This window comes from Echinops telfairi, unplaced genomic scaffold (assembly GCF_000313985.2).
Source record: "Echinops telfairi isolate 266 unplaced genomic scaffold, ASM31398v2 ScPeMD7_5592;HRSCAF=6446, whole genome shotgun sequence".
NCBI lineage: Eukaryota > Metazoa > Chordata > Mammalia > Afrosoricida > Tenrecidae > Echinops > Echinops telfairi.
Window position 1 is genome coordinate 14,631,266 of NW_022109491.1, and position 12,871 is coordinate 14,644,136.

General features: G+C 52.8%; 1 protein-coding gene across 1 annotated transcript in view; it reads left to right on the top strand.

Annotated features, from left to right (window-relative positions):
- The window catches only part of PTPRT (protein tyrosine phosphatase receptor type T), a 459,397-nt gene that overhangs the window by 433,828 nt on the left and 12,698 nt on the right, over window positions 1-12,871 (top strand). The window contains exons 20-23 of the mRNA XM_045295498.1: window positions 1,009-1,144; window positions 2,563-2,712; window positions 4,206-4,379; window positions 7,781-7,912. Coding sequence (XP_045151433.1) covers window positions 1,009-1,144; window positions 2,563-2,712; window positions 4,206-4,379; window positions 7,781-7,912 — 592 coding nt within the window. The remainder of the gene's footprint in view (window positions 1-1,008; window positions 1,145-2,562; window positions 2,713-4,205; window positions 4,380-7,780; window positions 7,913-12,871) is intronic.

A 12,871-nucleotide genomic window follows, 5' to 3' on the forward strand; every position in this document is an offset into this window, starting at 1 on the left:
TCAGGAGACTTGCTACCGACACTACGTGTCTCAGAACTTCCGCTTGTTCCTGTGTGGTGATGCTGATGCTGAGCTAGGATTCCAGGGCCACGGGTGCAGGTTGAGCCAGTCTCATGACTGTGCACATGAATTCCAGGATTCCAGCTCTAGAAACCAATAAGTTGCTTGGCCTCATTGAACTTGTGTTATCTCAGCTGCCTACAACGCTGCCTTCATTGGGTTCTTTTCTACCTATCCCACTTCTCCGCCTTGGTTCGGCATCTCTGTAATGGTGGCCGTCTCTAGAATGGTCTAAGGAGTTCTGTCAGTGTCTGAACAGTGAGAGCTGAGGAAGGCACTTCCAGAAGGCTCTGATTTCTAGCTTCCCAATAACCATCTCTCTGCTCTCTCTGGCCGATCTTACCTTGCCCCCAGTCATCAGCTCCACGGCTTTACAGAGACAGGAAAAGAGAAAGGAAATGATGGAGGGAGGAAAAACATGTTTGCCAAGCATCTCCAGGATGCCAGGCACCATGCTGTTACATTATACAGATAGTATGTTGTCTATTCCCTACACCCTGCAGACAGATTATCTTTGTCCATCAAACAAGAAACCTGCCTGCATAACTATTGTCCACGTATGCATTATGTGTCATGAACATATTGAAGGAGTAGCTGAGAGGCCAGCCTCTGGAACTAGACCATTTGGGTCAAAGCCCCAGTTCTGCCACTTACCAGCTGGGTGACCTTGGGCAAGAAAAGCTCTCTGTGCCTCCACTTTCCCACATGGGGAATCTCACAACCACCTTGTGGGATTGCCAGGAGAATTAAATTAAGTCATGTTCTGTAAAGCACTTAGGACCATGGCTGGCACACTGTACATACTAAGTGCTTATTATATAAGTACCAACAAAATAAGTAAGTCTTAATAAAAATAACCCCCAGAGGCAAGGATTACTACTCTATTCCCTGGGTGAAGGCCCTCCTAGAAGCTCTCCTCCCACCAACCGGACGGACCTTCTCTTCCAGCGCTGGAGCCGGGAGGACTGGCTGCTTCATCGCCATTGACACCATGCTCGACATGGCAGAGAACGAAGGGGTGGTAGACATCTTCAACTGTGTGCGCGAGCTGCGGGCCCAGAGGGTCAACCTGGTGCAGACCGAGGTGAGGCCTGGGCGGACCAAGTTGGCCGTCCAGTTGCGGCCCTGGTCAAGGAGCAGAATGGCAGATCAGAGACCCATGCCGAAGATAGAACTTGGTATGGGGGAAAGGGGATAGACAGCATTGCTATGGTGACACCACCCGTAGAAACCCCCCACCAACCAGGAGAACCAGTGATGAAAGGCAGTGAGTGCCCCAGTGCTGAGGGCACCCAGGCAGAAGACTAGATGGTGACTTTCAGGAACTCTTGGACTAGTATTCCTGTCCTAGACAAAGAAAAGGAGATAGAGTGGGGGGGAAGGCTAGGGAATTCACGGAACACTTCCTTTGTGTCCCCAAATCACTTCAGTCACTGCACGGAGACATTCCATCACAAATGTTATTGAGTACTTACTAGGTGTCCAACCCTAAGGTAGCTGCTGGGGTTTCCAGGGAAAATGATATTCTGGAAATAGTGCACACGACCCGAGGGACAGGAGAGGTGTTGGTTTGGCACTTGCCATAGAGACAGGAGCCAAGTCCTACAGGAAGAGGTCACACAGCACACCTAAAGACAAAGCAACCCCTTCCCCCTGGTGGATCGAGAGACTTTCTGGAGGGAAGGAGACACTGAAGGCATCGCAAAAGGGTAGTCAGGTTCCAGAGAAAGAGGTGAGCATGTGCAAAGATCAGAGATGGGGAGATGGGGAAGGATGCAGAAGGCTGTGGGGTTTTTTGCTTTGTTTTTCCTTTCTCCTGGGAGTAGACCCTAAGACAAAGATTGGCGTGTCAGTCGTTTGGATAGGATGTGATCCCAAGACATACTGTTCAGGGAGGCAGAAAGTGGGGGAGAGAAAGGAAGGAGATCAGTAGCGGGTGCTGGACCCAGCTGTTTCCCATGGTCCAAACTCAGAGCTCAGTCTCAATGGAAAATTCTGGAAGGGCGCATGGAACATGTACCTGCAAGTTATCCCACCTAAGGGGACAGAGAGACGAGGCATCTATCCTGCAACTTGCCCTGTGTCCTTGGCTGAGGGCCACTTGCAAGATCAATGATTCCTTTGGCCTGTTAATACCCTGCGCACAGCCCTGGTGTGCTCCTGGGACCAGAACGCAAGCCTTATGCAAAGAATCTCAGGTATCTGCAGGACACCATCTGCAGCAGGGAAAGGTGGAAGGCGAGGGCCTTTGGCCAGGGCACTAGGGCCCGTTCCTATATGCCCAGGAATACCTCATTTTTTATGTAGGTAGACAACCTTATCCAAGAAGCACATAGTTCAGGTGACCTCTATGAAACGTGGAAACTCGTCCTCCAGGGCAGAGGGCAAGGACTCTCTAACCATACTGACCTGCCATCCTTCATAGACAGGGACTTACATGTGGACAGCCAGCTCCCAGATCGCTACTCTGACCCACAATCCCCTCTTTCCTGGGCTTTGCAGGAGCAGTATGTGTTTGTGCACGATGCCATCCTGGAAGCGTGTTTGTGTGGCAACACTGCCATCCCCGTGTGTGAGTTCCGCTCACTCTACTACAATATCAGCAGGCTGGACCCCCAGACCAACTCCAGCCAAATCAAAGATGAATTTCAGGTATGACCCACCCTCAGGCTTTGGCCCAGCCAGCTCCCGTGGCGCAGAGCACACGTGGAGACCCTTCCTGTTGAGAGCTGACACGTCGACGTGCTCTCAGCACCGGCGGCTCTAGGCAGCTGCAGAATGAAGGCCGCAACAGAACACGCACAGCCACGAGCAACCATTAACCCATCGCTCAGCGATTGCTGGCATTTGTTTTTAACTCTGACTCTGTATGTCTCTGAACTGAGGTCTGATTGAATTCGGGTCGGGGCTGTGGAGGGAGACAAGTGTATGCCCACAGGTGTGATTGTGAGCTCCTCCATCCCTGGGTGGGCTCGGGGTTGCTCAGCACCTTCTGTACAATTGGAATGTGTTCTAGGCCCTCGCTGCACAAAGTGCGGACCAGAAACTGGCAGCATCAATACCACCTGGGAGCTTATAGGAAATGCCAGATCTTGGGGGTTCCAGCTGAATAAGAATCTGCAATTTAATGAGATCTCTGGGGGGTGGGTTGTACACACACTGAACTTAGAGAAGTATCATTCTGGAACACAGCCCAGGCACGGCACCTCCATAGCTTGGGGCTGATAGAGCCCCAGTTGTGGCAGCTTTGGTCTGAGAGACCACTAGGAAAGGCAAAGCCAGAGTCGAGCTCTGTCCCAAGGACAATGCTAAGGTCACACCTGGCAAACAGAACCTGAAAACCTGGCAGCGTGAAGGAAGCTGGCTCTGGGGAGCCAGGCAGAGGGAACGATGCTAGGTCCATGGTTGCTTGAAATGATAGCCCAGCCAGGCTGATACCTTAGTGACCCGTCACACAAATAGTCTTAATTGGTTTGGAGTAGAAGCAGAGTGTTGAGTGAGGGAAGAGTGGAGAAGCAAGACCCAGGGTGGCTGCACATAGCATCCCCTCTATTGGCGGCAGAAGTTCGTCTCTCTCTGCAAACTTGCAAGCTTGCTCTGTGAATTTCCAGACCCATCGAGCTTGACCTGTGCAGATCTCTTGTCTCTTCTGAGAAGCCAAGCACGCTTCCACCTTCAAACAGCTTTCTCTCCGGAAGGCATGCTGGGAGAGCTCTTTTCCTACAACCCAAGGTGCTCTAAATGGGGTTTCATACTCATTAGGGATGATCCACCCCCAGTGCCTATGCTGTGACCTCCTGACCACTCAGCCTTTATAGAACCCTGGTCAAGTTGTTGAATAACTGGACTCACATCATTTGCCAGTACTGGGAGCTGGGTGTGCCTGTGTATAGACACACTGTCCCCACTGCTGGACCTCTGGGGGGGGGGTGTTACACAGTCCCTGTCCAAGGCTCACAGGGGACTGTCAACTATTACTGCAGAAGAGGTGGGAGATCTGGGCAGGTGTCCTGGGAAAGGGACCGGAAAGCCAAGCTGGGAGGGTGGAGATAAGGGACTTAGGGCTGAGTTTGGAAAACCACAGCATCCTCTGTTCAAGAGCAGCCATCTGATCAGTACCTGCTCTCTGTTCTTGTGCCTCATAGACCCTCAACATTGTGACCCCCCGGGTCCGGCCTGAGGACTGCAGCATTGGCCTCCTGCCCCGGAACCACGATAAGAATCGGAGTATGGACGTCCTACCTCTGGACCGCTGCCTGCCCTTCCTCATCTCGGTGGATGGAGAATCCAGCAACTATATCAATGCAACCCTGATGGATGTAAGTAGAACCCTGGCAGGGGACCCGCCAGCTGGCATTCCAGGGACGGGCTTCTGGTCCCCAGGCCCTGATTGCCCCTGCAGTCATCAGCCTCCCCTTGTATTTGATTCTGCGGTGCTCTCCAAGCCCACGCCCAAGGGCCTTTGCTCCCACTAAAGGCCCTGGTCCAAATCTGGATTCAAGCCGAGCTCCCATCTTTGCTTACGTAACGGCCTGGAAAGAATAGGTGAAAAGATGAGGCCTTGGGTCTGCCACAGCCCCTTCTCATCTCCCACACAGCCCACTCTTGCCCAAAAGTTCAGTTCAGGTAATACCCTCTATAGCATGCCACAACCCTGGCCCTGAGAACACAAAGATGGCGCAGGCATGGGGTCTCCCCTTGGTGTTCCCAGAGAACTCCCCTTAAGAAAAAGAGGGCACCTAGTAGGTGCCCAGTGCATGGCTATTGGACAAGTGAGAGAAGACAACAAAGGGCCCGTGAAGCCTTGCCTTTGCTGTTAGGGGCACTGTCTCCTTTTCCTTCCCCTGGAGCCCACCTCCACATCAGGCCCAATATAAACACTTCTACCCCTACCCATTGGGGGCTGGGGCCATGTCTCTGCCCCCCCCCAAAAAAATCCATGTTCCTGACTTTTGTGCATCTCCCCCGGGTCTACCAGTGACTTCCACTAAGCACGCCTCTACCTCGTTGATGTAGATATGTGGGTAGCTGGACAGTTAGTCTCATCCAGATACTTTACAGCAAAGGATTGTACCCAGAGAGGGAAAGAGACTTGCTCAAGCCACCCAGTGAACTAGTGGCAGAGCGGACACCCAGGATTGCTGGATCACAGTCTAGAACTCACTCCTTGGGCCTCCCCACACTTAGCTTGACCCATCAGACCCAGACTCCTTGTCTCCTGACTCAAGACTGAGAACACTGTTGCCCTAATAGAGGAACACTCCCATCCAGGTCTCACGTCACGTCATTCCAGTTCCCACGGCTCTTCCATCTCCTCCGAGACAGAGTGCTCTCTTCTGGGGCCAAGACCAACGGCCTCTCTGGCCTCTGATTCTCCTGAGCTTTCTCCCCACAGCTCTTAGGTCAGAAAGACAGAGAGGACACAAACAGCATTGCTAGCTAGTCCTCCATGAAAACCCTGGCACGGGGCCCAGAAGCGAGGAGTCCTGTTTTAGCCACATCCAATCTCCAGAAGTGGGAAGACACAATTGGCGTTCGCTCAGAATCTGCCGAGGTCAATAGGAAGAGAGAGAGAGTGTGTGTATGTGTGTACCTATGTGAAGGAGGGAGAGGAGATGGGGGTGGGAAATGTACCCAGCCTCTTCCTGGCTCTGTCTTCCTCTTGTCCCGACTCCTGCTTCCTGCCGTCTGTGGCCAAGCAAGAATCAGATGTGCTCCTGGCCTCTCCTTAGTAGGTTAGATGCCGCCTGCAGTCAGATGCCTTCTGCCAAGCTCCGGTGTTGATTGTATTCTCTTTGTGCCCAGGGCATTTCTCCTGTGAGCCTTCACGGGGGTCCCTTTGCCTTTCCCACACAAATAAATAAATAAGTAAAAAGTCCTTATCTGTATTCCAGCGCAGTCTGTGCATTTTCTGGTAACCATAGCAGCTTTGCTCCTAGCAGAAAAATATGAAGTCCTCTGGGTTAATTTTTAATGTTTCCCCTGGTAAAGGATGATGTTATCCATGAAATGGATTGCCAGCTGATCCCTGAAACCCGGCAGGAGCACGGATCTTGAACATATTTTCAGATAAGGCTCTGTCAGGCGTGCTGGCCTAATAAAGCATTTATCACAGAGACGGGAGAAGGGAATGAAAACCAGCATTCACAGAGTGGTGGGGGGGTGCCAGGTCAGGCTCTGGACTTATCCGGTCTCATTTTGCATTTGGCTATTATGATCCCCATTTTTCCAGATGAGACACTGAGGGCCATTGTATTTCCAGGATTTGCCCAAGGTCAAGTAGCTTAGAAAGGATGGAGCTGAGGCTCTGAACCTCAATTCTGTGGACTCTGAATGCCTCGAATGGTTGCCATGTCTAGAAATGGTAGAAAGACCATGCTTTCTGCATTGAGAGAGTTGTTTTCACGGAAACTGGGTGGCCTGTTCTGCGTGCTCCCCTGACCTTCCCACTGGAGAGGACACGATGCTCAGAGGACAAGGCCCAGTACATGGTGGGCGACATCCCTGGCCCCAGCCAAATCCCTATCTTTTGCAAGGGTCTGCTCTTGGTTTAGATGGACAAGCCTCTCTCCCCTCCCCACCCTAGCCTAGCCCTGTTTTCCATTTCCATCTTCCCACTGGCTTGTGGCTCCACTGTGGAGTCCCATGGGAATTATCTCCAAAGGCAGCTTGTGGGGATCGTGGGGGTGTTTCTTGGGTTTCACAGAGCACTTCGAGAATGGAAGAAGCTCCCCCAGTCTCTCCAGATGCCTGCTCGCCGGGCAGTGTGATGTAGTCCAGATGCACATGCTCTGTTTGTTCCGGGCCTCCGTTTCCCCATCTGTACAATGGGACTGAATGCATTCATCTATGTGCTGGGCTGGCACCAAGTGTCTCTTGTGTGCTGGCTCAAATGTTGGCTGCCAAAGATGCAGAACTAAGCGGAGCCAGCTCCTGCTGCCAGTGGGCTCAGCGTCTGCCTCATCCTTGCCAACATCTGCCCATGTCAGTCTCACTGAGCCTGGGCAGCAACCAACCTTTGGGGGTTATGATTCCTGTTTTACAGAGGGGGAACCTGAGCTTTGGAGAGAACTAGTAACATGGTGTTTAGCTCAACACATATGCACGTGCACACACATGCTCAACGCTCTCTAAATGATGCTTGAGTGAGTGAATGAATGAATGGGTGAATGGGTGAATGACTCATAGCTACCAACTGGCAGTACCAAGATTTGAACCCCAATCTGCTTGACTTAAAAAGATGGGCATGTTTCACAGCCCACTTGCCTCACAGGCTGCAGTGACTACCTATGCCAACTAAGCCCTAGTCCCAGCCTTGGAACTGGATTAAGCTCTCTGCCATGTGAGGGCCTGCCCCCACCCTCCCTGTGGGCTTAGGGACTCAGGGGAGCCCTGGCATTGAGGAGGTGCCGTGGCTGGCGGAGAGTTCATCTGCAAGGGGGAGGCTTTCACCGCATACCTTAATGATTATTGTTTGTTGAGTTTCAGGACATAAATACTTTATTTGGTTAATCCCCACCCAAGTGGCACTTCCCTAATGAAATGCCTTCTTTTGGAGACGAGCGGATCCATTGTGAGAAGTTGGGGCCAGGTTGCAGGGAGAGGAGGATAGGGAAAAGGGCTTTATGTCATCTGTTGGGCAAAGCCATTCAGCCTCCTGACTGGCAGGGCAGCACTGTCCGCTGTGCGTGTGACCAAGCCTGTGCCGTTGTTTTGTCAGAGCCACAAGCAGCCCGCGGCCTTTGTGGTCACCCAGCACCCTCTCCCTAACACGGTGGCGGACTTCTGGAGGCTGGTGTTTGATTATAACTGCTCGTCCGTGGTGATGCTGAACGAGATGGACACTGCACAGGTAGGAGCAGCGCGCGCCTTGGGCGCGTCAGATGAGCTGCGCCCTAGATGTGGGGGGGGAAGTACCCTTGAGGGCCATGGCAATGCTGCTTCGGCTGGCGTCCCCTGGGCAGTGGGTACCACCTAGAGTGGATCCCCAAACCTGCCCACTCGGCTGCTCACCAGGCCCTGTGGTTCAGGCCCTCCCAGTTCCAGCCAGGACCCTCCTTCCTATGGGCTTTCCCCAGCTTCCCTCGGGGCCAGACTTACTTAGTCCATCCCCCAGGCACTGCCGAGCCAATGGTCTGCCTCCCCAACCCTGTACACCCCCCCACCCGCCCCCCGAAGAACACCTGATACCTGCCACTCCCACCAGCCCTGCCCCTCTGCAGTGCCACCTGCACTGACAGAGCCTGGAGCCAACCTCAGATCCTTTATCCTCTGACTGTGGCTTCCTCCTGGGCAGCCTTCCCACACCTGCAGGCTTCATGCCTTGGCCACTCTGGATCTGCCCACCCCAGCATCCCATGGCCATAACATTCCCCCCCCCCCACATACTCAAATAGTCCCTGATCCAGGACAGCTCCTGGAGGCCACACCCGCTGGCTGGGCAGCCATTCCAAATTGGAGGAGGCAAGACTGACCTTTGCCTGACTTGGAGGGAAGGCAGAGTAACCCAGCACAGCACCATGTGAGCCCAGCCGCGTGCAGGGCTTGTCCAGGAAGAAAAGAACCTCTGAGCCTTCGTCTTGGCCTTCCTGGAGCCCACAGTCTGGCTAGAGACAGATGAGCAAATGGTGCCAACCTCGTGCTATAATAGAGGTCAGCGGCAAAGTGCTGTGCTGGCTGGGAGCAGGGAGCAATTAATTCTGCCCAGAGGGTGAGCGAAGACTTCAAAACCAAGGTGACTTTGGGCTTGAAGAAGGGATATGACAACGGGGAAGAGGCGGAGGGAACATCAGGGCCGAAGGCAAGGAGGGGTGAGCATGTGCGGGCTTGTTCGCAGATCAGCTTTGGGATCCCTGTGGCTGGGCCTTGGGTTTATAAAGAGGGGGAGAAGGTGGGGAGGCTAGCAGAGGCAGCAGGACACCGCCTGCAGTTCTTCCCCCCCCCCACTCCCCCTCCTACCCCCGCTATGCCAAGCTAAGGAGCCGGGCCAGTCCTGTAGCATGGTAAGCCTCAAGCTTCCATTTTTGAAGCAACCGAGTCCTTTCTTCAAGAAAAAGCTTCCAGCAAAGCCAACCATTGGAAGCACCCATAATCAAGAGCTGCTGGTGTTGCCGTAGGTGTTGAGGGTCTGGGGATTCCCTTGTGGTACCCTTGGGTGAGTCTGTCATTCCCGCTGCCATGGTGGAACCCCTGGGGCTCTGAGAAGGTGGATTAGAAAGCGTTCACTGCCCAGGGAGGAGAGAGCCCAGAGAGTCTGTGAGGCAGAGCAAGGCCGGATTTCTGATGAGGAAGTTAAGTCCAGGGACCAGAGAGGGACCAGAAGACAAGCCTGGAAGCCCGGAGGTTGGGGAGAAGCACGCTGGGAAGGTGCAGAAAATAAAGGTAACATCCTGAACAGGGGAAGTGGTCAGAGGCAAGGGAATGGGGGCGGGGGGTGGGGGTGGGAGCTGAGAGTGACGGTGTTTCCAGAGATGGAGTGTGCAAGGGCCAGGGAGCAGTCTGCTGTGGTAGGCGACACGAAGTGGATGGATGGTGGCCAAGTCTCTCGATGTCCAGGGTGGAATTGTCCAAGATGGGGAGGCAGGAGGAAGAGAAGAAGGCGGGTAGGAAGAGGATCTGGGAGAGGGAGGCAGAGGAGGGCAGAGAGAGGGGCGGGTTAGCTTGGGGGGTGGGGGTTCAAGGGGAGCCTCTCAAATGAGATCCTGGTCATCCATTCAGCCCCTGGGTTTGCACAGCCAAAGCTCACCGCTGGGCGCTGTCCGTGGTGCTGGAACGTTTCCAGCCAAAGCCCTGAACTCTCACCTCCCCACACCACAGCGCTCCTAAGGCGGGAGGCTGACAAGAACCAATAGACTAATTGCAGTGGGCTTCCTGCAGCTGAAGAGGAATAAGAGGGCAGGCTGATGCAGACCGGAGGAGCTGGGGTGTGGGAGGCAACCTTCTCTAGGAGGTCAGAGTCGGCCTCATTGGGAAAGTAACATTTCAGCACCGACTGGAAGGAGGTGAGAAAATGTGCTGAGGGATCGTCTCCAACAAACACGTTCCTAGCGGTAGAAATAAGGGCTCCAGGTGAACAGTGGCCAATTTAAGGACCAGCCATGAGGCCCCCGTGACTAGAGCAAGAGCGTGGGGCAAGGAGAGCATTCGAAAGTCAGACACGTGACACCACCAGATCATAGACGCCTCAAAGGTCTTGGAGAGAAATTAGAGTTTTATTTCGAGAGAAATAGGAAGCCGTTGGATGTGTCTGAGCAGGGAATGACATGATTTGGCTTTATAAGAAAGGGCCCCTCTGGCTGTGTTTCTGAGACTAGACTGTCGATGCAGGAACAGATGGTGATTACTAACAGCAGAAGAGACAGATAAGAGAGGAGGCAGCTGGATGAATCCAGGTCATAGGGGATGGTAGCTCTGGGCCAGGTGAGGGTAAGGGAGAGAATTCTGGGTGTATCTTGAAGGGAGAACCCACAACAGAGCCTGACAGAGTGTGAGATGAAAAGAGGAATTGCTAGTGGCTCCAAGCTTCAAGACCTGAGCAATGGAAGCTGGTCTGCAGAGTTCCAGAGCCCAAAGTGACCGGCACCCCATTCCTTTGCCTGAAAGCATCCACCCATGAAGTCTGCTCCCAGGACCCGGGAGTGAAGTGGAGGCTCTGACAGCCTATCTGCAGCTGTTCTCTGTCACCAGCATTGCTTTTTGCAAAATTGGAGCTCAAAGGAGATGCTACCTAGAAGCTCAGTTAAGGACATACAGAAGCAAGGGTCATGATCATCGCTATTACTCCCCCTGCCAGGGTGGGTCCTAAGTGCATGAAGGATCTCTCAGGCCCAGATGTTGATACAGCTTTTGAGAACTGATTCTCTAAATGCAAATACACACACACACACACACACACACACACACACACACACACCATCAGGCTTAGAAGTGCCCCGAGGTTGGCTGCCATATGCAGCTGGCAAGCAGCCCCTGAAACCGGCAGATGAATAGAGCACTTATTGATATAAATATCATCGCCGCAGCAGCTGGGTGCCTTGTGAAAATAAACAGTGGCACAGTGAGAACACCAGGAAAGCCGCCCTGGGCACCTGGAGGAGTGGCTCTTTCAAGCGGGCTCCATACTCATCTGCCAGCATGTCCATGCCAAGGCAGACCAGGGCTGTGCCAGCCCTGCCAATAGCCAGGTCTTCACTAGACTCATTTTTTGAGCCTAGTTGTATTGGGCAACTATCTCTTGTCACCCATAGGGTGTTCATTGGTTAATTTTTCTAAGTCAATCACCAGGCTTTTCTTCCTCGTCTTTGAAACCTGTGAAACCATGGATGACCCTGGCATTTGAAGTCCAGGTGGCATACCTTCCAGTAATCATAGCAACATGCAAACTGCCATGAAGATACACTGCCAGATAACTGGTAGGCTAAAATATTCATGAATGTATAACCCAGGTGTTCTCCAAACCCCTTGCCGTCCTTCCCACGTCTTCCATCCACTGAGTCACTGGTTTAGAAAGCTTTCACTTCCCAAACCATCCTTATGACATAATAATTGATTAATGTTTCTCATCATTGGCCCCTGAGCACTTTGACCTGTGGGTCATTTGTGGAGCTATCACAAGATGCTCTGCTTTTAGCGCAGGGCTGGCTACATGGCGTCCTCCGCTCCAGGACTGCAGCACAGCCTCTCTTGGGGTTCACATTTGGGAACTAGCCTATTGTCATCACCTGCTAACTTTAAGGACCCACTTGGGAAACCCTGGATCTTATTTTACACATCAGGAAGCTGGGGTCCAGGCAGAGGGAGGGATTCGTCTGAGGGAGGCCACAGAGCCCATCCAGCCAAGGCCAGAATTTGTTGACAGGGGTGGTGAACATGCCTGCCATCAAGTAGGGAATTGGATTTGCCATCGCTAAAGGGCCCAGATGAGGAGCCCTCCTGGTGTATCAGTTACACATCGGGCTGCGATCCTCAAGTTTGGCAGTTTGGAACCATCAGGCTCTCTATGGGAGAAAGACATGGCTTTCTACTCCCGTCAACAGTTACACTCTCTGAACCCCACAGGGAGTTCGCTATGAGTTGGCATTGACTCGATGGCAGTGAGTTTGGAGGGTTTTTTGAAAGCCTCAAAAATCCAGCCAGTTGTTATGAGGCAGACCCCAACTTTGGACGATCCTATGCATGTCGGAATAGAACTGCGCTCCCTAGGAGTTTCAGGGTCTGCGATTTTCAAATCTCCAGGTCTTTTTCCCAAAGCTCCTCTTGGTGGACTTGAACTGGCAACCTTGTGGTTGTAACCAGGAGTTAAACCATTTGCACCATCTTTCTCCCAAAGAAGGGCTGGTGGGTTTGAACCACTGCCCTTGTTGTTATCAGTCCAAAGTTGACCCCGCCGCACCACCAGGGCCTCTTTGTTTCAGACCACATGCCTGCCAATTGCCAACTTGCCTGGCACCTGGGTTCAGGAGCATGAAGGTGTGTTTCCTTGCTTTACAGCTGCTTTGAAAGCGGACCTGCCTGATGCTCAAAGTTGTTCCCTTTTCATCCTGAGTAAGCCTGCGGTCTCTTTAGTGAACCATTGGCTGTCAGGCCAGTTCTGACTCATGGTAACCTTGGCTGTGTCAGAGCAGGAGGATACTATCCATGCAGGGTTTTCAGGGGCTGATGATTTGGAAGTAAATTGACAGGTCTTTCTACTGAGGTACTTCTGAGTGGACTTGAACTTCCAACCCATTAGCAATCAACTGCATGAAGGGTACTTCTTTCCAAACCTAGCCCTGAGCCTTCACTTTGACCTTCTACCTCTTCCAGATTCTTC